This window comes from Dendrobates tinctorius, unplaced genomic scaffold (genome assembly GCF_039654945.1).
Source record: "Dendrobates tinctorius isolate UK_male_01 unplaced genomic scaffold, ASM3965494v1 ptg000156l, whole genome shotgun sequence".
Classification (NCBI taxonomy): Eukaryota; Metazoa; Chordata; class Amphibia; order Anura; family Dendrobatidae; genus Dendrobates; species Dendrobates tinctorius.
In genome coordinates this window covers 23,971,115-23,998,032 of record NW_027361823.1, presented here as the reverse complement: position 1 = coordinate 23,998,032, position 26,918 = coordinate 23,971,115, and the positions used below count along the sequence as shown (strand labels likewise).

The window sequence follows — 26,918 nt, the reverse complement described above, 5'->3', positions numbered from 1 at the left end:
ATGGATTCATATTTTGATGAGATGATATAATTAGGTGAGGAGGACATCTTCATCTGAATGAAACGCATGAAGTAAAAATGCAAACTGCTCAGAGATGACATGGCCTGGTCCTCCTATGAAAGGACTTAAAATGTGTCCATGAAGGGATGAGGCTGTGTGCACACGCTGCGGATTAGGTGCGGATTCATCCGCGCGGATTTTGTAAAATCCGCAGGTGAAACCGCAGGTCAAAATACCTGCGGTTTCACCTGCGGATTGCTCTGCGGTTTTGCCCTGTGGTTTTTCATCTCCTCAATGGAGGAGATGGCAAACCGCAGGGGAATCCGCAGAAAGAATTGACATGTCAATTCTTTCTGCGGATTGAAAACCGCAGATAATCCGCGCGGAAAATTCCGCACCATCTGCATTGCGGTTTTTGATTCCCATAGGGAATCATGGTACTGTACACCGCAGCAAAAACTGCTGCGGGTCTGCAGCAGCCAAAACCGCTGCGGAACCGCGGCAAAATCCGCAGCGTGTGCACACAGCCTAATGGCTCCGTTATCGGTTGTAAAACTACCACCTAATAATGTGAGTGGAGCCACAACTTGTTTTTTTTTTATTGCTGCACTCCAGCAATTATGCAGTTACCGTAACTTTTTTTTTTTTTTGCTTTTTTCTTTATTGTTACTCATAAGGGAAGTTTTTTTTATCGTAGATGTCTTTCTTTTTTAGCAGTATCTGTTTTGTAATTCTCCATATCATTTAGTCATCGTCCTCCTCATTATACATGAATGCTCTTAATTCCAGTAATTGAAAGCACAAAGCAAGAGGGAGTATGACGCGGTATCATGTGGGAATCTGTATCCTGTCATTACTGAGCATCCGGGACTGACGCATCATGGGTCACATTTGTACTAAAATTGATGGGCTTATCTATAGTTTTACTGTATTTCTTTGTTCTGCGTTTTCCAATTTAGGGTTGGTTATAATATTATAATCACAGAATTATATCCCTTCCTTTTATTCTTATCCTCTCCCTTGGCTGAAGTTGATGGATATACAGTATGTCTTTATTCAACCATACCAACTATGTAACTTCTCATTGTCAGGGTAGCTATTGAGGGAGGGCTAAATTAACCCTTCACGGTTGATCCAGTGATTTCCAAATTAATCCAGAGTGTTGCTAGCAACTGGGAATGACCACACGGAGACGGGGGTCTCTGTACGGGAGGATCGAGACAGATCACTAGTCCCCTTTATTTTAGTCACTTCTTTTATAATCTTTTGCTTAATTATGCAAAGTTCTCAACTACCAATAGCATCATTTCACTTTATAAGCCAATAATATTGCAAGAAAATCGGAAACTACATATATGTCCGTATCCAAATAGCATAGAAAGTAATATAATGGCATATTCTTCAGAGTTCTACACCCCCGATTACCTTATCTTGCACCTGATGGGAACAGTCTGGTTTCATGACAGCCTGAACTATTTCATACTAATTACAAAAATTTATCTTACAGCAACAAAAATGGAGAAACGAAACCTTCAGAGAATGGACAAAAGGAAACTTCAGCTTTGATTTTAGTTTTAACTCTTCACATTCCCCCCTAGATAAATTTTTTTTAACACATATGCAGCATCAGAGGTGCTATCCCAAGCTAACAGCTTGAGGGGTACTGGTCTTCACATGACTGATGCCGTGTTACCAGTCATGGCTGTCACGGCGCACCCGTCCCCCCTGTGTACTGCAGTTCACGAATAACAATTTTTGATGACGTGGTGGAGATCTTTTGTAGGTAGCCATGTGCTTGGCTTCAACATCTTCATCAAGTAGCCTTTTGAGATCGGTGCAGAGAAGAGCAGGAGCAACGACGCCTTTGGTATCATCATTAACTGTCTTAGTGCAGAATTTCCTAATACATACAGAAATACACCAAAGAACAAGTTTTAGTATCACATATACAACAAGGTTACAGGCAGCAATATGCAACAAGCTTTGTAAGATCCCAGCTACCCAGCCCCCAATTCCCTTAAATCAATTGGCTGGATTGAGAAAGGAGAAGGTGTCTGACCACCAACTGTCCTTATTACGAACATTGTCTTTATCGTATTGATCTCTGAGTTTTTGAATATTTGAATATCTTCTAACTTTAACTTCTACCAATAATATGGAAAAATGCGAAAAACCAAAACATTATGCCCCCTTCATTTGCTATTGGCTTGTTGGGTGATGAGGACAACTTGATAGGGACCGTCATACAAGGGTTCTAGTCCGTGCTTTCTGACATGCCTTTCACGACTACCAAATCACCGGGCTTGAGGTTATAACAGGTGTTGGTTTCTGCTGAAACTGGAAAAGAAGAGGAAACTAGAACATAGGTGTTAGCAAGATTTTTACTAAGCTGAATAACATATTGAACATAGAGTTGAGCGACTTTTGGTTTTTTAGGGTCGCGTTTCGTTTCATGAAACCCGACTTTTCCAAAAGTCGGGTCGAGCAAGATCGTCCGATTATAGGGAAAAGTCGGGGTCGTCACGAAACCCAATGTAAGTCAATGGGGAATAAAAGTCGGCAGTGAGAGGAGGACAGGAAACACACCTACAGTGCCCATTTGAATGCCAAAAGCATCAATTCTTCTTACTTAAGCTTGTCAACCTTAATTAACTTCATAATACAAGTTACGCACTGAAAAATGGGGGTTATTTGGCTAAAGTTGTGGGGGGGGAGGGCTGGCTGCAGGTTTTCATGTGCCCTGGGCGAAAGAGCGCCCCTTTAACACATACCACAACTCATCATGCTCCGATACGGCAGAGAAATAGCGGTATAGTACAATGAAAAATACCTCACTTTTTACATCTCATGACAAGGCCCATCTATTTCTCCATACAGAATCATTGGTCCCATATAATGTTTGAAACAGTATATGATGAGCTCCACATAATGCTACAGTATATGTTGGTCCCCATGGATGAAGCTCCACTGTCTTATGGGCCCAAATAATGCTCCAAACATAATGGGCCCCATTTCTAATGCTCTAGTGTATAATGGGCCCTGTAAATGCTGCTCCAGTGTCTGATGTCCACCTTTGGAATGTTCCAGTGTATGGTGGGCCCCATCTATCATTCTCCAGAGTATAGTGCTCCCCAAAAATTGCTGTCCCAACATTGAAAACAATCAAATAAGTCTCCTCGCTAGGGAATCCCTGTACTTGTCTGGACTCCTCGTCGTCCCCATCTTCCATCTCACTGCACAGTATTTCAACTTTGCAAGTGCTGTGATCCTGGGCAAGCAGGGGGGGCCCACTCGTTGGCGACGGCACTGGCACAGGGCCCCTGATAGTACGGTGGTGTGTCTGATGGCAGGTGGGCCGAACCTGCACTTTCATCTGCAGCTTCCTCTTTGTCACCGTGTAAGATGGAACTGTATATGGGAAGGGTAACCTGAGTTTCATCAGGGTCAGATTCAGGTCGTGTAGCGTGCGAGGGGAATGTAGTGGTCTGGGTCAATGTACCAGCAGATTCATCGAGCAGTGGCTGGGCATCAGTGCACTTGTGTCGCCCCCAGGAGTACGGTCGCCACAGTGGCATTACCTTCTTCCTAGGGAGTGTGATGTCATGCTTGGAAGCAACGAAGGATCTCTCTAGCAGGTTAACTGATTGGGCGGCGTTATTCCCACGAGTCATGACCCTCCAAACAGCGTTCATGAAGGCAAAGTGTTTGTTTTACGTGGGCAGTATGGTTGCAAAGCTGAACCTTAAAGGAATGTCCAGAAGGGCACCACCAGGAGTGGAGCCTACGGTTAAATTCGACTCCACCTGGGAAACCTCAACCATGCCAGCTACAGAACAGATGCACACATTGCAAGCTTAATTCCACTAACGAACGAGACTCCGTCATGCCCCGCGGTCCGAGTCCGGCTTACTAGAGGGACACGTGAGGCTCTGGCACATGAGATTGGCCAATAACTGGTGTGTCATGCCCTTACATGTCCGTGGCTGCATATGCGCTACACTGAAAAGGCCAGCGTTTGTCGCTTACAGGTGCAGATAACCCGCTGAACAACGTTAGTGATGGGGATCACTGATTACAATTATTACCCGCGAACAATGATTTCCCAGTAAGTGCAGGTCAACCGCAGTTCCGGAATTAGGCCTAACCGTCATTCCTGAAAAAATGAAAAACTTACGTGTGCAAACCACAGGTGCTGTAGCTTGCTTAACAGCTCGCCAGCCGTTCTCACGCCCAGTATGGATTACACGTGATTGCACAAAGGTGAGAAAGGGTACCGTATCCCCAGATAACATGTATGGATAGCGTACACATTCAAAATATATGTCTATACATCAGGAGGCAGGCTCAGACGGTGTTACTGTAGGCCCAGTGTGGATTGCACGTGATTGCACAAAGGTTAGAAAGGGTACCGTTTCCCCGGATAACATGTATGGATAGCGTACACATTCAAAATATATGTCTCAGGAGGCAGGCTCAGACGGTGTTAGGCCCAGTATGGATTGCACGTGATTGCACAAAGGTTAGAAAGGGTACCGTTTCCCCGGATAACATGTATGGATAGCGTACACATTCAAAATATATGTCTCAGGAGGCAGGCTCAGACGGTGTTAGGCCCAGTATGGATTGCACGTGATTGCACAAAGGTTAGAAACGGTACCGTTTCCCCGGATAACATGTATGGATAGCGTACACATTCAAAATATATGTCTATACATCAGGAGGCAGGCTCAGACGGTGTCAGGCACAGTATGGATTTGACGGCCCAGATTACACAGCGGAGGAGCAGGGAGAGGTAAAGATTGCAAATGCTGGGGCCCTGCCCAAGCAAGGGGGGCCCACTCGTGGGCGTCGGTACTGGCACTGGGCCCCTCATAGTACAGCGGTGTGTCTGACGGCGGGTGTGCACCACCACCGTCAGAGACACTTGATTGCACTATGAGGGACCCTGTGCCAGTGCCCGCGCCCAAGAGTCGGCCTACCCACCTGTCCAGGGCAACGGCACTCGCACGGTGTCGTGCGCTAGGTGGTGACCCCGGCCATGGGGGGGGAGGCAGCACAGTTAGGGAGTTTTAGAAAGTGGCATATGTTGATGTTGGACATTCAGCTGATGCAAAAGGCGAAATAGGTGAAGTCCCAGGAAGAGGTGGACCAAAGCAAGCCATTTTTCTGTCACCCTATGTGTCATCAGGGAAGGTGGGACAAAATCCTTGGAAACCCATGCATGGTTCATTTTAATGAAGGTTAGATCATCCACATTTTGGGTTGACAGACGGGTCCTTTTTTCTGTCAGGATTGATCCAGCTGCACTGAAGACTCTTTCCGATAGCACACTTGCAGCTGGGCAAGCGAGCTCCTGTAAGGCATATTGGGCCAATTCAGGCCAGGTGTCCAGTTTAGTGGCCCAATAGTCAAAGGGGAATGACCTGTGTGGGAGAACATCGATATGGGAGGAAAAGTAGTTTGTAACCATAGTTGACAACTGCTGTCTCCTGTCACTTTCCATCGATGCAGTATTACCAGTTGTGTGAGCGGTATTTGAAAAATCAGTCCACAACATTGTCATGAAACCCCTGTCTCCAACGCCACTTCTGCTGTGTGCACCACGAACACCTCTGCCAAGCTGCCCCCGGCCCGTACGGCTCGTGTGAGAACCATCACCGCTGCTGTGTGCTGGGAATGCCTCAAGCAACCGATTTACCAGAGTTGCTTGTTTATTAGCCAATATTAGGTCAAGGTTCTCCTGTGGCATGATGTTTTGTAATTTGCCTTTATAGCGTGGATCCAGGATGCTGGCCAACCAGTAGTCGTCATCGTTCATCATTTTGGCAATGCGGGGGTCCCTTTTTAGGATCCGCAAGGCATAATCTGACATGTGGGCCAATGTTCCCGGTGAGCAGACAATGGCTGAATGTCATCAAGGATTCCCTCCTCCTCTTCCTCCTCATCAACATTGGCTGCAGACGCCTGCTCCTTAAGGTGCGTCAAAGTTTGCATGAGCAGACGCATAAGTGGGATGCTCATGCTTAGGATGGCGTCGTCTGCGCTTACCAGCCGTGTGCATTCCTCAAAACACTGAAGGACTTTACAAACGTCTTTCAGCTTCGACCACTGCACACCTGTCAACTCCATGTCTGCTCTCAAAGTGCCTGGCCGTGTATCCTCCCACAAATGCATTATGGCCTGCCTCTGCTCGCACAGCCGCTCCACCATGTGCAGGGTGGAGTTCCACCTTGTTGCAATGTCGATAATGAGGCGGTGGTTGGGAAGGTGGAGCAATCGCTGCAGCTTCTGCATACGAACGGAGTGTACAGGCGACCGGCAGATGTGCGCGCACAGTCTTCGCACCTTCTGGAGCAGGGCTGTTAACTCCGGATAATTTTTGAGGAAGCACTGCACCACCAGGTTCAAGGTGTGAGCCAAGCAAGGTATGTGGCTGAGTTTTGAAAGGGCTATGGCTGCCACAAAATTACGGCCGTTATCACTAACTACCTTGCCTGCCTCAAGATGTACACTGCCCAGCCATGACTCAGTTTGTCGCTTCAAGTACTCGGCCAGCACCTCGGCGGTGTGTCTGTTGCCCAAACACATCATCTGCAACACAGCCTGCTAACGCTTTCCACTAGCTGCTCGATAGGGGGGACACATCATGTGCAACAGTGGCAGCTGCAGATGGAGTGCTCGTACGACTGCGCTCTGTGGACGAGCTTTCGCTTCTGGAGGAGGAGGAGGAGGGTCGAACGCCTACAGCCAACTGTTTCCTATACCGTGGGCTAGGCAGCACTGTCCCACCACCGCTGTCCCCTGTGGACCCTGCATCCACCACATTAACCCAGTGCGCAGTGATGGACACGTAACGGCCCTGGCCGTGCCGACTGGACCATGCATCAGTTGTGAGGTGCACCTTTCCACTCACTGACTGCTTGAGTGCATGGGCAATGATGGTGGAGGGCTGGGATGGCTTTGCGAGAGAAGAAGTGGCGACTGGGTAGGTCATAGCGTGGTACTGCATAGGCCATGAGTTCGCGGAAAGCTGTGCTTTCCACCAACCGAAAGGGCATCATCTCAAACGAGATTAGTTTGGCAATGTGGGCGTTCAAACCCAGTGTACGCGGATGAGAGACTGAGTACTTTCTTGACCTACTCATAGTGTCTGGGAGGGTGAGCTGGACTTGAGAGCTGCATATGGTGGAAGTAGCGGTGGACAGGGCGGACTGAGAGAGGGTTGATGATGGTGATGGAGTTGGTGTTCTTTCTGATGGCCTAGAATCAGTCTTTCGTTGATATAACAGTGGGATTCCCTGACTGTTGTGGCCTTGCAACGACACCTCAACATTTGCTGCTGTGCTAACCGGTGGGCTTACAGTGGGGGAAACAATGTAGCGTTGCTGACTACCTTCGTTGTGATCAGTTGCACATGTGGCACTTGAGGTTTGGTGTTGTGTCCACGCTTGCAAGTGCATGCTGGTTAAATGTCTAAGCATGCAACTGGTATTCAAATTTTTCAGATTTTTCCCTCGGCTAAAGGTCTTTGCGCACTTCTTACAGATAACCTTGGCCTGATCATGAGGATTTTGTTCAAAAAAAGTGCCACACTGCACTCTTCCTACTTTGGCAGACATTTTGCGGCCTAGCATGCTGTGATCTTTTGACCCTCTGGACAAGCTGTCCAGCAACTCTTTTGATGTTTGGAACCTGTCTTTGGAGTGCTACGGGCCTGCCAGATAACAGCTGTTGCGATGTCGATGTCTGCTGTGGATGCTCCTCATCTGAGCTATTGGAAGCAGCACCCTCTTCCCCCAATGGATGCCAATCTGGGTCAACAACTGGGTCATCCATCACCTCCTCTTCTATGTCATGTGCACCTTCCTCTGTGTCACCGTGTATGGTGGTATAGTGTGCGGGAAGGGGCACCTGAGTCTCATCAGGGTCAGAATCTGGCTCTGTACACTGCGAGGACAATGTAGTGCTCTGAGTGAATGTACCAGCAGAATCATCCATCAGCGGCTGTGCATCAGTGCACTCCATGTCAGATTCATCTTGGCCTGGGTAATTCACCATTTGACTTGATAATCCAGGCATGGTATGTGAAAACAGCTCCATGGAGTAATCAGTAGTATGGCCTGCGTCATCCTTCAATCTTGGTTGGGGTGAAGGACACAAGGAAAGGTGTGGTTCATGAACATGAGCCTCCAATGACGACTCAGTGCTTTTACTTTTTACAACTGAAGAAGAGGAGGCGATAGAGCTGGAGGCTGAGTCAGCAATGTAAGACAAAACTTTTTCCTGATGCTCTGGCTTTAAAAGCGGTTTGCCAACTCCTAGAAAACTAAGCGTTCGAGGCCTTATGTAGCCAGACGATGACGCAGGCTCAACACCTCCTGCATTCGGTCCTACTTTGCTCTTGCCACTACCATCAGATCCACCACCAACACCATCATTACCAGCTGCCAACCCCCACCCAATTCCACGGCCTCTTCCACCAACCTTCCTCATTTTTGGTAGAAATGTAGACAAAATCCAACAAACTATATAGTAATGTAAAACAAGGTACAAGGTGTCTATAGGACAGGGGAGATTTTGAATTTCTGCAGACACTTGTGGGAACTGGACACTTTTGGATTGTGTGAGGCCCACTGATATCTGAGCGCTATGTGACAGGCTCGATGGCACAGCTGTGACCAAAGTGACTAGAGGATAAGGGAGATTTTGAATCTCTGCACACACTTTTGGACACTGGACACTTTTGGATTGTGTGAGGCCCACTGATATCTGAGCGCTATGTGACAGGCTCGATGGCACAGCTGTGACCAAAGTGACTAGAGGATAAGGGAGATTTTGAATCTCTGCACACACTTTTGGACACTGGACACTTTTGGATTGTGTGAGGCCCAATGAATATCTGAGCGCTATGTGACAGGCTCGATGGCACAGCTGTGACCAAAGTGACTAGAGGATAAGGGAGATTTTGAATCTCTGCACACACTTTTGGACACTGGACACTTTTGGATTGTGTGAGGCCCACTGATATCTGAGCGCTATGTGACAGGCTCGATGGCACAGCTGTGACCAAAGTGACTAGAGGATAAGGGAGATTTTGAATCTCTGCACACACTTTTTGACACTGGACACTTTTGGATTGTGTGAGGCCCAATGAATATCTGAGCGCTATGTGACAGGCTCGATGGCACAGCTGTGACCAAAGTGACTAGAGGATAAGGGAGATTTTGAATCTCTGCACACACTTTTGGACACTGGACACTTTTGGATTGTGTGAGGCCCAATGAATATCTGAGCGCTATGTGACAGGCTCGATGGCACAGCTGTGACCAAAGTGACTAGAGGATAAGGGAGATTTTGAATCTCTGCACACACTTTTGGACACTGGACACTTTTGGATTGTGTGAGGCCCACTGATATCTGAGCGCTATGTCACAGGCTCGATGGCACAGCTGTGACAAAAGTGACTAGAGGATAAGGGAGATTGGATTGCTTTTAAAAAAGCAGTTTGCGGAGCAGTGGGTAAACAGCAATGCCAGCCTGTCAGGAAGCCTTAAAAGGCAGCCCAACAACCAACACCACTGATACACCACAATATAGCCTCCCCTTGCACTGCACACACAGTGACTGGTGTGTTGTGCAGGCCAAATTGCTAGCAGCAGAAGCAGTTTTTTTTTCTTCTCAGCAGGACAAAAAAAAAAAAATTGGGATTGCTTTTAAAAAAGCAGTTTGCGGAGCAGTGGGTAAACAGCAATGCAGGAATGTCAGGAAGCCTTAGAAGGCAGCCCAACAACCAACACCACTGATACACCACTATATAGCCTCCCCTTGCACTGCACACACAGTGACTGGTGTGTTGTGCAGGCCAAATCGCTAGCAGCAGAAGCAGTTTTTTTGTCTTCTTCCCTGCCTAACGCTCTCCCTACAGAATCAGCAGCAACCTCTCCCTATACTGAGATCGGCAGAAGTAAGATGGCGGTCGGCGTGCACGCCCTTTTATACCCCCTGTGACGCCCACCAAAGCAAGCCAATCACTTGCATGCCCTTCTGAAAGATGGTGGTGGCCCCTGCCTATGTCATCACGTTGCCCACAGTGTCCGTGGATCCTGATTGGCTGAAAAAGAGCGCAAAACAAACTTTTGAAACGCGACTTTGGTGCGTAAGTCGCCGACCTCGTGGCCGACCTCATCCTAGGGTCGGGTTTCGTTTCATGAAACCCGACTTTGACAAAAGTCGGCGACTTTTGAAATTTTTCGAACCGTTTCGCTCAACTCTAATTGAACAGCACGGTCAGTTTCTTCTGATAACTGCTGAGGCTGGAAATTTGCAACTGGGGGCCTAGTACCAAACAATATCTTATACGGGAACAAATCATATTTTGTAATAGGGGTAGTACGAATATGGTATAGTACAATGGGTAGGAGCTCTGGCCATGGAGCCGTAGTCTCCTGCATCATTTTGGTCAATTGTTCCCTCAGTGTGCCGGTCAGCCTCTCAACTTTCCCACTGTATTGTGGGTGATACGGACTATGGAGGGCTACAGTGGATCCAAGCATTGTCAAAACTTCTTGGTACACATGAGAAGAAAAGGCCGGACCTTGATCACTTTCAACAACTTCTGGAACCCCATATCTGCATATAACTTCCATCACCAGTTTCTTCGCTGTGGTCTTTGCAGTCATATTGGTAACAGGGAATGCTTCCGGCCAACTGGAGAACCGGGGCCCAGTAGAATTTTTGCACCAGTGCGAGGGCCTGATTCTTTCCTCGATGTGTAGGCCCATGTGGCATTAGCAGGGTACATCCTCTTAGGGTGACACACGAGTTGGTCCTTTTTCCAGAGACCATTATCTATACGTGCCCCATCAGTCTTCCATTGCTTCACCTCTTCCTTTGGAGACATTCTCTGCATCGTCATTAAGCGGTCTCGCGGGGTCCGACAGAAAACTTCAGTCTGTTGTAGATCATCAGGTTCTTGTAGGGTCAGTGCTTCTTGTAACTGTTTATGCTGAGAGCGTGTGGTCACCATAGCTGGTATGGTTGGTTCAACGGGTAAAAGAGTGGCGGCTTTTGCTTGCATATCCGCAAATGTGTTTCCAACAGTCTATGGACTGGTCCTAGGACCGTGCACCTTAACTTTGATAATGGCCACCTGAATAGGTAATTTGATCGAGTCTATGAGGGTTTTAACAGCTTCAGCATTTTCACTGGAGTTCCGGCAGTAGTAATAAACCCTCGATTGGCCCATAGAGCCCCAAAATCGTGAGCAATACCAAATGCATACCGTGAGTCCGTGAATATATTAGCCTGTCAGTTCTTGGCCAAAGTACATGCAGTAGACAGAGCCTGGAGTTCTGCTTCTTGTGCTGACTGTGAGGGCGGGAGTGCAGCTGCGTGCACTACAGTGTCCTCTGTGGTAACAGCAAATCCCGTGTGGAATCTACCAAACTCGTCATCATATCTTGAACCATCCGTGTATAACACCAGATCAGGATTTGGGAGTGAATTCTGACGACATTTGGTGGAGTAGCTGTTTCTTCAGTCAGAAATTGGGAACAATCATATTGGAGGTAATCCTCATCACTGCCATCTTTCCTTATAGTTCATTATACCGTCTTTCAAGGCGTTGTAAAGGGGTTGCATTTTGCGCGATGCATCCAGTATCCACTGACAACAATAAGTACATAATCCAAGAAAACGCTGGAGTTCAGTTTCATCTTTTGGGAAAGGAAGGGAGCTGACAGCTATTTTTCTTTCTTCTGTGAGGTGTCTGGCACCCTGAAGGAGACAGTGACCCAAGAATATCACGTGACCAAGGCAGAACGGAAGTTTCGAGGCCAAAACCCGACAGTTCGGTGCTGCCAGATACTTGAGGAGGCTAACAATGCCAGCAATGGCAAAAGACACCTGCTCATATTTTTTTTTTTTTTTTTTTTGCAAACTGGTTGTTACTGTTTTGGGCCCCTTGTGGCATAACTGTGGGAAAGGCATGCACAATACAGATTTCCTCACTGTCTTCATCTACATAGGGATTATATAACGTAAGAACCATCTGACCATCATCTTGGAATTGTATTCTGGAGCGGAACTGTGATAATAAATCTACCCCCAGTAAATTTACTGGACATGTGGGAGAGATTACAAACTGAGCAGTAACCTCGGAGAAGGGTCCCACAGGGATGGGGTTTATAAAAGTATGTTAATTTGGAGTATTTAGATTACGATTAGAAGAGGGAACTTGAGGGTAGCATCTATCAGCGGGAGTGTGACAGTCTCTCTGAAAGTGACTGAGTTGGCCACAGCGCCAGCATTGCAGATGAGAATTGGCACGGCGGGACTGGGTAGTAAGGTTCCTAGTCATAGGATTAGGAGAGTAGGGAGTTGAAGTCTGAGGGGGGGGCAGAGTTTGCTGTGTGCTCGCAGCCACACTGGGCGCGATGGTGGGGGCTGCTGCTGGTAGAGCAGGGGCGGCTGTCACAGCTGCCGCTGTTGATTTATTTTTCTGTTTCCTTGCTGCTGCAGAACGGGTTAAATTCTTCTGAAAACTTTTTATTACTTTCAATGCATTGTCCGGAGTGGAATTCTCAACGTCAGGTCTAACTGAAATTATTGCCTCTTGCAATTCGGGTTTAAGGCCGGACATCAAAGCTGCCACAAAAAGATGTGTATGGGCTTCATTATACAGTGAGAATCCCAGATCTCTAAATACTACCATAAGACGCCCATAGAACTTCTCAGCAGTCTCCCCTTTGGCCTGTGTGACATCTGTGAGAGAGATAGCTTGGTCCGCTAATCTATCTTGTGCCCAAACCTTCAAAGCATTGCAGAAATCAACACCACTCTCATAGGTTTCCCCATCCAGATTCACATTATACATTATGCCACCCTCAATAATTGGAAAATACCCCTCCCCAACTTTTACTCGAAGTATGTGTAATAGATCTCTTCGGGGAGTGGAATAAATCTCTCGATTTGCTGCCATTTGCCTGTAGAAAGTCATGGGGGAAGTCTCTGGATCGGGTAATTGATTGCAAAGGGTGTCTATTTGTGATGGGGGGAAGGGAGTATACTCATAACCACTAGCAATATTAGGCATAGCGGGGACTGAGGCTGGCAGCGGATGATAATAGGTACCGTCAGCGTCCCCCGGTCTCCTTGTACAATTATCATCTAGCAGGGAGACCTCTTCTTTCAAATCATTCTTAACTATTTGTCTCCCTGACACATCAGTCTGGATATCCGTCTCTTCTTTAATCACTTCGTCAATTCTCACACCACAGTCACTTTCTTGAACCACAATACATCCAGTCCTTGCCCTAATAATAGACAATTTTTCCTTCTTCAACATAGCAGTAACAGAAGCAATCAGAATTCACTTTCTCTGTTCTTCCCAACACCTTCGTCACACAATTCATGTGCCAAGCCACAAAATTCTTCTTTTCCTTACACGGATTCTCTCATTTAGAGCTAAATATCCTTACTTCAGTTGTGCACAGATCTGGAGTGGCCGTATCAGTCTGTTCCAGAGGATCATAATCCCCCTCTGGGGTACCCAAAATTCAACACGGTACTCAGTGAAAGGAGGAGGGCGTCTCAGACTATCCCTCCGGACACCTCTGGTTATATATCTATATATATCTGAGTTACGTATCCTACCCAGTCTTCGATCACATCACCACGCCTGACTATAACAGTGAATTCAGGATTTCAGGATATTTTGACTATAAAAAGAGTCACAATCACTGGTCAATCCTGGGTGTCCGTCCCTTATGAGGTATGGTTCGAGCACTGGGCCCCCAACGGGACTGCACCTCTATATGATTCCACCCATGAATCACCCCACCACGGGGACAAACCTCAGATCTTCTTTGCAGCACAGGAAAACCACACCAACGGTCAGTCTGAACAGTATAACTGCCAACTTACCGTGGTTGTTGTGGGGGATGATCAGTCCCAATTTTCCAGCACCTGTGTCCGCTCCAAGGGTCCTTTGTCTTGTTGTCCTCCGGGGGCAGAGGCGTCCCTATTCGGGGGCCCCATGTTGGGCGCCAGCTGTCGGAGTAGCTTTTGAGGGAGGGCTAAATTAACCCTTCACGGTTGATCCAGTGATTTCCAAATTAATCCACAGAGTGTTGCTAGCAACTGGGAATGACCACACGGAGACGGGGGTCTCTGTACGGGAGGATCGAGACAGATCACTAGTCCTCTTTATTTTAGTCACTTCTTTTATAATCTTTTGCTTAATTATGCAAAGTTCTCAACTACCAATAGCATCATTTCACTTTATAAGCCAAAAATATTGCAAGAAAACCGGAAACTACGTATATGTCCGTATCCAAATAGCGTAGAAAGTAATATAATGGCATATTCTTCAGAGTTCTACACCCCCGGTTCCCTTATCTTGCACCTGATGGGAACAGTCTGGTTTCATGACAGCCTGAACTATTTCATACTAATTACAAAAATTGATCTTACAGCAACAAAAATGGAGAAATGAAACTTTCAGAGAATGGACAAAAGGAAACTTCAGCTTTGATTTTAGTTTTAACCCTTCACATCATTGCCTACCATGTGAATGGTACAAGTTCTCTCCAAGTCAATATCTGTTCTTGAAAAAGATTTTTTTAACCAAATTAAGTCCAAAATGTTGTGCTTATTAAGTCGTTTTTAGCTCTGTGTCAGCAAAACAGACCTGAAAGCACTGTGCATATAATAATAAGTAATAATCAGAACATAATTATGATAAACAAAGGAGTTTGTGGCCAAAACACCTGTAAGAGGTCTTAAAAAGGTTGTCCAGGCTTGTGGTTAAAGTCTCCAATCACCTTGTGGGTGAGTTTCCACGTGACAGATTGCATCAGGATTTGCTGCGGATTGAACGCTGCATACAGCCACACCGTTTAATCCGCAGCGTCCAGATGTTACAGCATAGCGTAGGGGATTTTATGAAATCCCGTCTCCACTATGCGTCCTAATACGCGGGTGACACACCCGCTAAACCAGACATGTGGCGCGTCTTTTTAGACCGCAACATGTCTGTTTACCTTGCTGAGACACTCAGTCTCCGCAAGATAAATAGCCTACTCTATGTATACGCTGCAGCGATTCCGGATGTGTTCAATGAGCACATCCGGAATCACGGCGCGTACAAAAGGGGGCAGAGCGGGGTTTCCGCTCTGTCCAAAGCGCACGCAATGTGCTACATGGAAACATACCCTGTGACTGCAGACTTTTGCATCCTCACAGCGTGCAGTGTACACACTGTCAGTATTCTCCGGTGCTGGCACCAGGAGCGGGCTGGTGCATGACTGCAAGTATACGATTTGCCTGCAGGTGGTTACATGCAGACCAGACATGCTCAGTCTCACGCAATGCAAATGAATTGATAAAGGCTGCACACGTCTAGTCGGAATGTGGACAGACGTTTGCAAATCTCATATTTGTGGCCACATAAAAATCCTGACAATGCACACTGTGCGCACTTTGTGGGGTTTCACAAGTCTGCAGTCTCAGAGTGAGTGCAAAATAGAGCCCCAAGCCTGGACACCTCTTTTAGAAATGGGTCAGCAAAAATTCAGGACTAATGCCACCAGAAGCCTACTGGTAGGTTCTTAATATCCTAGTGCTGATTTCTGAAGGGTTACCGTTGAATGTGTTGCAGTGAAAATACCACCTGTTTACCTAAAGTGCCTTGTTACTATGCAAATATCATATTTTGATATTTTACGCCATGTCTTATACTTTCTGTTTTGTAATACTTTTTGCGTAATGCCTGAAATTGGCTGCATTGTGAGTGGCCTAGTAACTGTCAGAGTAACCAAGATGCTGTTGAGGAGGTTGTCAGCAAGCTGATAAGTTTCCCAGGTACTAGCTCACTCAAACAACTGCCTACCTCTATTCATACCAAGCTATTGCCTGTTATAAGGTTGTTGAAACCACTAAGCTTGTTGCTTCCTGTAAGACTGTAACAACTAAGCTTGTGGCCCCATTGTGAATAAAGCGTTGATTGAACGGTCTCTCACATATCCCTATATTCTTTCCGTCATCCCTGAGTGGGTGACTACTTTACCACCAAGGGCCACTGCATTCTTTATATTTAAATGAGCCGGTTACTTCCCTCTGTAAAGGGCCTGTCACACTAAGAGATATCGCTATGTGTGATACTTACCTACAACCCGCTCCCCCGCTGGTTATCGCTGATCACGCGAGAACAGGCTGGACCAGCGATATGACGCGGTCAGGATCGCTGGTACATCGCTAAGTGGTCGCTAGTGAGCTGCCACACAGGCAGATCTCACTAGCGACATCGCTGGGGACGGGGCTCGCTACTTACCTGTCAGACGCGGCGATCCTGACGTCCTCCCGCCCGGCTCCACGCATCGCTCGTCGTCACAGCAGGAAGCACCGCAGGAAGCTGACGACGAGCGACGCGTGGAGCCGGGCGGGAGGACGTCAGGATCGCCTGGTGTGACAGGTAAGTATCGACCCCCATCCCCAGCGATGTCGCTAGTGAGATCTGCCTGTGTGGCAGCTCACTAGCGACCACTTAGCGATGTACCAGCGATCCTGACCGCGTCATATCGCTGGTCAGGATCGCTAGTACATCGCTAAGTGTGACAGTACCTTAAGTGAAGCATTGTTAGAGAATTAGTGATGAGCGAGTTTGCTCGTTACTCGAGTTTTCCGAGCATGCTCGGGTGTTCTCCAAGTATCTTGAGCATGCATGTAGATTATGTTTGAGGCCCTGCAGCTGCATGATTTGCGGCTGCTAGGCAGCCTGAGTACATGTGGGGTTGCCTTTTTGTTAGGAAATCCTCACATGTATTCAGGCTGTCTAGCAGCCGCAAATCATGCAGCTGCGGGGACTAAAACATAATGATACTCGGAGAAGACCAGTGCATGCTCGGAAAACTCGAGTAACGAGCACACTCGCTCATCACTACTAGAGATCAGTATTTTAGGTCCTAATTTAAGGATTTAAAGTTCAAATATTTGCATGAAAAATGTGAAAACATATTGAGTTAAAAATGTGTCTGTAAAAGTTTGTGTCTCTCCATGCTACCTAGCCAGCAAGCTTTCATAAAAGTTTGATCAGAGTACATAGCCATCATGCCAAGTCATCATCACAGTTCAGTGGCGTGCAGCATTATAAATTTCTGTTTTGCTGAGCTTGGGGATTCCTTGCCCTTGGAACACTGAAAAAAAATATGTATAAAATACAAGTGGTGCTGTGCTTTAGGAATTTTATATAACGAATACATGTGATCCCAATGGGAGCTCCTAATATGAACTTCTAAATCTAGAGAAAGTCCAAAAATATCCGAACTTTTATCTAAAAGTCTCTTCTCTTTCAAACATAAATTACCATATTTATAAATGTACCTCTATACACAGTGCAGGGATGGACACTTTGGCACATTTTTTTAGGAAAAATGAGTGAGTCATTGGGTTGGGTGAGTGTTACAAATATTGCCGTTTCTGCCATCTCTCAGGATAGATGATCATTCACCTTAGAACGTGCTCATCGCACATGCAGAATCTAAGTATCCATATATAAAATTGAATATGAGACATTGTACAACTAATATGGAGCCACTAATGGATTTCTCTTGTTTTTTTGCCCCACAGAATGGCTTCACACCTCTTCATATAGCCTGCAAGAAAAACCGGCATAAAGTAATGGAACTTCTCTTGAAACATGGTGCCTCTATTCAAGCAGTTACTGAAGTAAGTATCATATTGACAGGGGAGTTATTGAAAAGAATAGACACGGACTCCCAAGTGGGTGGTATTTAAGTTGCTGTCGGCTTTGCTATGTGTACATAAGATTCGAAAATTGATGGAGGGTAGTACCTAGGAGAACAAGGGCATAGTACCATAAAAGTAGCACGTGCATCCCTAGAGACTTAGGTCCCATCTCAGGTTGGCTGTAATCCTTTTTGAAATGGGTAGTGAGAACATCTTGAGAAGGGGTGGACACCCCACTGGTGCTACCTGTGGCCCAATAGGTTAGGGGGCCCACTGTCGTCTTAAAAGCAGTCTCCTACTATCATTGACATTGAGCATGACCTAATAAGCTTCTCCGTGACCAGTAGATTGTTAGACAAAAGTAATTACCGTACATGTTTAGGATAAGCTAAGTGATAACGAGGGCCCATGCAGAAGGGCCATCTACTGTCTGTGTCTGCCCCTCTCTGCAGGGTTTCCCTTGCTAAGCCTATATAACATTAGCAAACACGGGTTTGGAGGATTTCACCCAAGGATTATTAAATGGAGGCACAAGGAGGTAAAGAAGCACCAAGTCCTCCTGTCTCTGGTGGTTAGTAGTGCTAATTTGCTTTAGAAACTTGGAGATAGAATTTCTTCTCTCACTAACATAATATAGCAATGTTAAAGTGTAATTGCATTCTACGGTGCCTTTGGAAATAAGGTGTAATGTATGCGAGTACACTATGAGTAAGGGCCCCGTCACACATAGCGGCGCACCAGCGATCCCGACAACGATATGACCTTGTCAGGATCGCTGGTGTGTCGCTACATGATCGCTGGTGAGCTGCCAAACAGACAGATCTCACCTGCGATCAGGACAGCGACACGCGGGTAACAAGCGACGCACATCGCTTAGTTACCCGCTGTGTACCTTAGTTACCAGCGCGCTGGTGCAGGGAGCTGGTAACCAAAGTACACATCGTGTTTCTAAGCGCTGCGCGCCGCTTAGAAGCCCGATGTGTGCCTTAGTTACCAGCACCAGCTTGCTGATCGCTGGTGTCCCGCCTGCTACGCGATGCGTGCTGGCCAGCGGGAGACCAACAATCAAAAAAATGTCCTGGCCATTCCAGGACGATCAGCGATAACCGGCGGGGGGGGCGGTCGCTGATAAGTGTCACACACAGCGATCTTGCTGGTGAGATCGCTGTTGCATCACAAAACTTGTGACTCAGCAGCGATCTCGCTGGTGAGATCGCTGTCTGTGACAGGGGCTTTACACTACTTCTGTCTATTCTATATCCTGTATCCTTTATTTTTTGTCCTTTTCCCCTCTTCATTAGAAGCCTCAGCATTTTTTTTTTGCATTCTCTGTCTGAGGGTTCGCGAACACTGTCGTATATTCTCTAATGCTAGCACAGGTGTGGAGAAGATGGAGAAATTAACTTTTCCATTTCCTCCATTGTCTCTGTGTGCATACATCGGACTGCACTCAGATGACATCTGAGTGCAGTCCGATGTTTCACATGCAGCCACAGACTAGTTTGGGTGTGCGAGATCTGACCCGCAGCATGCTGCTGCTATTTTCTCATTCTGAATCGGCATGATAAAATAATCACAGATCTGCGCTGCCCCATAGTGTAACACTGGGCAGGATGCTCTCCGAAAAAACATCGGAGCACACTCGGCCGTGTTATACGCCAGTGTGAGCGAGCCCTTCCTCTCCTTCCAGCTTCTCTCCATTTCCCTTTGCATAGAGTTTTGTAGGCAGCAGGTGTAATTGATCCCTCACTGTAGACCAACCTGTAGACAGATTTGAGCAGTTTTTGAGAGTCAATTATGAGTACAGGTAGAGAAGAAGTGATTGATAATTTGGGAAAACAGGTATTTTTTCTTTAATAATACAAAATTTCTTATCTTTGCTTGTACTGGTGATGTATGTAAAAAAACAAACAAATGTAATTACTATTTAAAATTACTACAATCCTGTGCAATGATGCTACCGCTACCAGATATATTAAATGCATGTCTCATTTACAGTCTGGCCTGACACCGATCCATGTTGCTGCTTTTATGGGACACGTTAATATTGTTTCTCAATTAACGCACCATGGAGCATCCCCCAATACAACCAATGTGGTGAGTTGGGTTACCGATTGCTAAAAGAAATGCAGAATTTTCAAGAATGCATAATATTTGTAGCATAGCTGAGTTTTCCATTTAGGACAACTCATTGTAAGTGTATGTTTGGTAAATAACTCCTTCATTGGGAATTTGTTTGGCAGGATCCCGGAAATGATTATCCAGTTTAGAAAACCCCGTTTCGTATAAGCCAGGAAATTCTGAGGCGAGCAGAGTGGAGTTCGAATATCTTGGCAATAGTTATTAGAGTATTTGAAGTGCTCAAAGTTTGTATTTTAGCACTTTTGACTGGTTAACAACCTGTCATATACATAGGTCATTAAGTAAAATATGAAGCATGCTCAGGAGCTGAGCCTGCTCCATGCGTAGCTGATGCATACTGGCTTACATAGCCGGTATCTGCCTGTTACCACATTGACATTGACTGAAGTGTGCTCCCATCGCTATATTTTGGCAACTTAAATGTTGCTCCCATCGGCAGCCAACGCTTCACAGAAGAATTGTGATTTTGCTTTGTACAACAATATTTAAGTATTGCAGGATATAGGATAGGATATACAGTATTTGGGATATAGTATGAGTAATTGAATAATGAAGGGTTTAAGCTGCCTAAGGTGACTACAAAAAAAAAGTAAAAATGAAAAACAAAAATTTTAAAAATGTAAAAAACATTAAGGCTGGTTTCACATTTGCGTTAAAACAACGCTGCGCCCTGCGTCGTTAAGCCCCGCCCCGAGCCGGCTCCCTGCCCGCCCCATCCGGGATCACCGCCTACTTTCGCATTTGCACGCATGCGATCGGCGCACCCTATCTTTAGCATAGGGTGCGCAGATCATGCGCTGCCAGTGTGAAAGTAGCGTGCTGCGCACTTTTGATGGTGCGCCGTGCGCGCCGAAATGCAACATGCTGCATTTCGGCTACTTTCACACTGGCAGCGCATGATCTGCGCACCCTATGCTAAAGATAGGGTGCGCCGATCGCATGCGTGCAAATGCGAAAGTAGGCGGTGATCCCGGATGGGGCGGGCAGGGAGCCGGCTCGGGGCGGGGCTTAACGACGCAGGGCGCAGCGTTGTTTTAACGCAAATGTGAAACCAGCCTAAGTCAATCTTCCTTCAATAATAAAGAAATGTAAACATTTACAAGTTTGGTTTCACTAGAATTTTACTGACCTGGAGAATCAAGGTGGCAATTGAAAACCACAAAACCTCTGGTCATTAAAGGGTTATCTTCAATCGAGAGAGAAAATTAAAATTTAAAACTTTAATTTTTTTTAATTTTACATATTTTTTTTAAAACAAACACTGTTGATTGTAAGGCCCCGTTCACACTGAAGTTTTTTTTTTCTTAGGTGAATATAAACGGCTAGTTTTCAAGTGAAAATCGTTTTCAGGAAACTCTCTTTTTATGCGAGTTTTTTATTTTTTTAAGCGTTTTTAAGAGTGTTTTTTTTTCTTACCAGTGTATTTACAAACTTTTCATTAGACAGTGCCTATTTTAAAGGAGGTTCAATCAGGCGCCATTTCAAAGAGATGACGTGCGCTTTCTGCTGTTCCGCCAGGTATTCTTTTTCAAATCCTGAAGCAGAAAAACAAACAATATTTAAACCTATAACCACCAAATCGATTTTGCTATAGAAATAAAGTGTTTTTAAGATTTTTCAGGTTTTTGTTTGTTTTTTTTTTAAAGCGGACCCGCTCAAAGCAGCCTGTGTGCACATAACCATGCTATTTGAATGACTAGGTTACATGGGATTGCCCATAGTAAATGTGCCCTCGGTCATTTAGTGCCCATCGTTCCATCGCTCCTTCCCGCAACAGTCTTGTTTAGCTTGGCAGCAGCGGATTACATGGAATCGAGTCCATTAATAAAGACATTGCCCTGCAACAGAATCCAGTTGGTGGAATGTTAATGCCGCTGTACGCAGCAGCTGAGCTACGAGTTAAGTCGGGAAGTTTGCACATTGACAGTAGAGTTACCAGCGCATAGTGTAATGTACAGTGTATTTTTAGAACCGTTCCTTATGATATTCTCAGGAGATTTTTTTTTCTTCCTTTTAACAGCAGCCTTATATGTTTGAGGTCTTTCACATCAAAAAATAGTCCCCTTACTGGCTCTGCGGCTATTCATGTGCCAAGATACATAAATATGGTCTAAGAAATTGCTGGGAATAGATCTCCTCCAATGATTAACATTGCTTCCCAGATTCAGGGCAAACTTTTTTTTCTTTTCTTACAAAAGGTGTAGTATAATAGATATGGAAATTTCTCATGTAACCATGTTTTTATAGAGGGTACATGTTAATTGCCATTTTAGATGGTTTATCTGGGGCTTTAACATTGATGGCCAAACCGTAGGATAGGTCATCAATGCCTGATCGGTGGGAGGCTCGACTCCTGGCACACCTGCCGATTAGCTGTTCCCGGTGTTGCCCGGAACTGCTCAATTACGGAGCTGCACAGCACAGCTCTGTTGACGGAATAGTGGCCACAGCCAGGTACTGCACATCCACCCCCCCATTGATTTGAACTGGGGGGCAGATGTGCAGTACCCAGCCTCGGCCAATATACGGTTGAAGGGGCACTGAGCACTTCCAGCTGCAGACGACACTGGTGACCGTTGATCAGCGGGGCTACCCCCACCAATCAAACATTGATGACCTATCCTAAGGATAGGCAATCAGTGTTAAAGTCCTGAACAACCCCTTTAATATAGACCATGACCATAATGATGTAATAACTTGGACTACAGTTTTTTTTGCTTAGAACTTGTTTGCACCTTTTAAGTTTTTCGCCTTAGGTCTCATTCAGGTAGCTGTCATTTGTTCTGTATACAACAGTATCACTGCCACTATTTCTGTTCCACTTTTTACGAATAAAAATAAAAAATGAAATCCAATCAGGAAATTCAGCAAAATATGTTTACTTACTACTTTAAAATATGCAAATATTTTTTACATGTGGATGTATGTTATTTCTGGTTGGCTGGAGTATACCTCCTATTTAACATATCAGCAGTGTTTTTCCCTCGTTGATCCAGTAGTCAGGTTTAATCAGCAGTGATGTGTCCAAGATGATCAAAAAGGGATACAAAATGCTGTCCCACCAATGTAGTTTAAAGGGAATTTGTCACCAGGTTCTTGCTACTTAACCTGAGAGGAGTTTAATCTAGAAGCATAGACAATGACAGTGATGTGCCACCCACTGGGTTGCATGCTGTAGTTTTTCTAAAAAAAAATCATTGTTTTATCAGCAGAAATATAACGCTGGTGGGTGTGGACCCACTGCGCCACTGGCCGGGCTTACCCTGGAGTGGTGTGACTAAGTGCCTATCTGGTCTTTACTAGCACCTATAATGGCGAGGATAGGCTTGGGTTGCAGAATAGCCACCAGGTGCTACTCCAGGGCAGTGTCCGGACCTGCAGCAGCTGACCCACAAGTCAGAGCAGGTATGCGAGCTGCAGAGTGGCGAGATAGAAGAGTAGTCGGATGGTCCGAGGTCGGGACAGGCAGCACAGGTTGACAAACAAAGCCGGGGTCAGGAACGGAGAGGTCAGATCAGATGAGTAGACAAGTCTGGACGATAACCTGAGGAGACTAAACAGAGGTTCACCTTAGCTGAAAACTAGAGACAAAAGATATTACAACCTAAGCTCAGGCAAGGTCTGGAGGGCCACGCTGCTTGATATAGCAACTGCTGGTTGGTGATTGGCTGGGCGATCCAAAGCCTGCAGGACACAGCAGGGATAAATTCCTGCAGGATCTGGCCGCACCCCTCTATAGTCTTGTGAAGACATCAGGGATATGCAGCAGAGTTAGAAATGCAGAATGGACTCAGTGCGGCAGCCAGACATGAGGATAAGCAGAGCGGCAGATGCAGTGAATAGCACAGTGGTGGGAAGGCATGCGAGTTACCGCTGTGACAAGAAAATTATCTATAAAGGACTCTGGAACCTGCTGCCAGGTAGTCAAGCATATTCATGAGCTCTGTACAACCCCACCACTGATTGCCTGCTTTCTGCCTATGCACAGTGTACATAAAAAGTTGCCGACCAGTGTTATGACCGGGATTATACAGAGCTCATCATTCAGAGACCTGCTAAATCTGCAGCAAAGGAAAAGGTTTTAAATCAATATAGTAGTACGGGTAAAGTAAGTGACACATCACTGGAATCTAAAGAAAAGGCCTTTCACTTCTGTACAAATATGTAAAGCTTTATGTAAATTAGTTGTGGTAATAACTGGCTTATTTTCCATAAATGTTCTAGAGGGGAGAAACGGCGCTCCACATGGCTGCCAGAGCTGGCCAGTCTGAAGTTGTTCGATACCTTTTGCAAAATGGAGCTCAGGTAGAAGCTAAAGCAAAGGTAGGTGATGTTGGTGTTTTACATGATTATTTCAGATTTTTATATAAGATTTTCTTTATACAGAGCTCAAAGCTCCCCCATTCACCTTGGATCACTGCATCACTGCTGCCATTTCTGCCGTCTCTGCCATACACAGTAGTTTTGATCTGTTGAACGTTTCTGTGCTCTCTAGGAGAGATGTGCTGCCAGACACTTCTGATGGAGGTTTATATCGGGTAGAACAAAAGTATTGGCAGAGCAAAATCAGGCATGCTGAATCCTTCACCCCCTATCTCAATTATACTGGTTTTCTCAACCTCCTAGATGTACTTCATTACACAACGGTTTCTTAATGGCCTTTCTAAATTAGCCAATAATTGCAGAAGACTTCTAGGAAAACTTTTTCCTCTCTAATCATGTCAGCAATCATAAGGTGGAACAAACAAAACACTCGTCTCATGAGTGCGATGATCATTAACATGGATTATTAAAGATTATTAAAGATTTTTCTATGAGCATAGACTGTCCATCAGCCTCGCATATAGCCAATCAGAAGACTTTAATGGCTGTCTAAAGGGGATGTAAACAGTAAGTAATATCAATGGGAGACCAGAGGGACTTAGTGGTTATACCTTGTATCTGTGGTGGTCTAGGGGTTGCAGAAGTTAGTTTTGAAAAATATTATGGTCTCGTTTGCTTAAGAGATAAAATTTAATATCTGTACTGTATATAATTAATTAATTGTTGTCAACAGTATGAATCTCTTGGAGGGCATTCACGTATTGTGTCACCGTCTCCCCCTCCCTTTGCATACGGCTGAATAGACGTGACCTTAACTCCTCTAGGTCCGTGGGGTCCACATGGGTTTCCTCTAGTATTTGCAACACCTTGTTAAAGGAATTTCGTTCCCATGGGGAGTGACGGAGTCTCTAGCTTCCCCAACTAAAGCCATTATGGCCACTTTGATTTCTAGGGCAGGGGTCATGCGGTGCATTCTCAGCTTTCCCCTCATGTGTTCGGTCTAGCTCCATAACATAGTTACTCCCCATGAACTTGGGCAAATTATTCAACATTGCCCCCAGAGAAATGCTGGTACGTGGGTTCACTCCAACTGCTTGATCTGCCGCCTCCATGCTGGTAGACTGCATCCTGCCGACTACACCAAGTGTAGTAATCGCAGGAACGTGGGATGCAGTGATGAGCAGGAGGCAAATCAAGAGTTAAAGGGGATTTATTACAGGGGATACTCCACGCAGGGAGAGTACTGGTGATGAAGGGGGTGAAAGCAAAACGCATAAAACAGTGGAACAAAACAGTTATCTAAGTCACGCAGTCAATTCCCTCACGGTCAGTAGAAGTGCGCGGCAGCGTACGGCAGTGAGGGACGGTGTTAAGGAGTCTTCTCACAGAGCGAGAGTTAACTGTCTCCTGCTGCGTACTCTGTCTTCCCGCCGAGTCTCCCCTGTTCCCATGCACTGCCCTTTTTATCTCTGTCATGCCCCCCTTCATTCCAGTGCAAAGGTTGGTCTAGGTCTAAATGCTTTCCCCCCTGCAACAATGGTGACAGTTCCTTTGGTTCCGGGACTGGCACAGGAGAGGCACCACCGGCCCGGTCCATCTTCCTACACATCCACTACCATCACCTCATGTTGCAGCATGATAATGCACGGCCCCATGCTGCAAGGATCTGTACACAATTCCTGGAAGCTGAAAACATCCCAGTTCTTGCATGGCCAGCCTACTCACCAGACATGTCACGCATTGAGCATGTTTTGGGATGCTCTGGATCAGTGTATTCAAGAGTGTGTTGAAGTTCTTGCCAATGTCCAACAACTTCGCACAGCCATTGAATAGGAGTGGACTAACATTCTTCAGACCACAGTCAACAACCTGATCAACTCTATGCGAAGGGGATGAGGCAAATGGTGGTCACACCAGATACTGACTGGTTTTCTGACCCCCCTTCCCCCGTCCCACAAATACTGTGAAACTGCACACTTTAGAGTGTCTTTTTATTGTGTCCAGTGTAAGGCACACCTATGCAATAATCATGGTGTCTAATGAGCACCTTGATATGCCACAACTATGAGGTGGATCGATTATCTTAGCAAAGGAGCAGTGCTCACTAGCACAAATTTAGCCAATTTTGTGAACAATATGAGACAAAATGCCTTTTGTGTACATAGAAAGAGTCTTAGATCTTTGAGTCCAGCTCATGAAAAATGGGAGCAAAAACAAAAGTGTTACGTTTATATTATTGTTCCACGATTTTACAGTAAGTAACAAGGTCAGAGTGTCACACCATGTTTGATTATGCAGCATATATTCTAGGCCAAATTTTAGCTCCATCAATGATAGCTTATCATGCAGTGATCTGCTGATTTTCTAAACTGGTGTGATATCCAGAACTGTGAGAGTGCTGATCTATCTTTAGAAATAATCATCATTATCAGACCAGTTCGGCTCCAATCGACAACACTCCCAAGAAGTGTTAGAACGCACCATGGTGTACAGGTTTCAGGTGCATAAGAATTGCTTCTATTGAAGGGAATAGGAGGTGATCTGCAGTGCCTGGGAGCAGCCACTACAGTGTTCAGAGCCGTGCTGTTCCAGGTTGTTCAGGTCTGTCCACTGTGACTATGGAGACCCGTGTGTCTTAAACAGTGCCTCCCCCCCCCCAATCCCATAATGAAACACAGCCTGGCCTATATGGGTTGAAACAGGTCCGT

General features: G+C 45.8%; 1 protein-coding gene across 17 annotated transcripts in view; it reads left to right on the top strand.

Annotated features, from left to right (window-relative positions):
- Positions 1-26,918, top strand: part of ANK3 (ankyrin 3) — an 891,037-nt gene that overhangs the window by 644,800 nt on the left and 219,319 nt on the right. For all 17 annotated transcript variants that reach the window (XM_073548271.1, XM_073548272.1, XM_073548270.1 and 14 more), the window contains 3 exons: positions 17,626-17,724; positions 19,744-19,842; positions 24,112-24,210. In XM_073548271.1, coding sequence (XP_073404372.1) covers positions 17,626-17,724; positions 19,744-19,842; positions 24,112-24,210 — 297 coding nt within the window. The remainder of the gene's footprint in view (positions 1-17,625; positions 17,725-19,743; positions 19,843-24,111; positions 24,211-26,918) is intronic.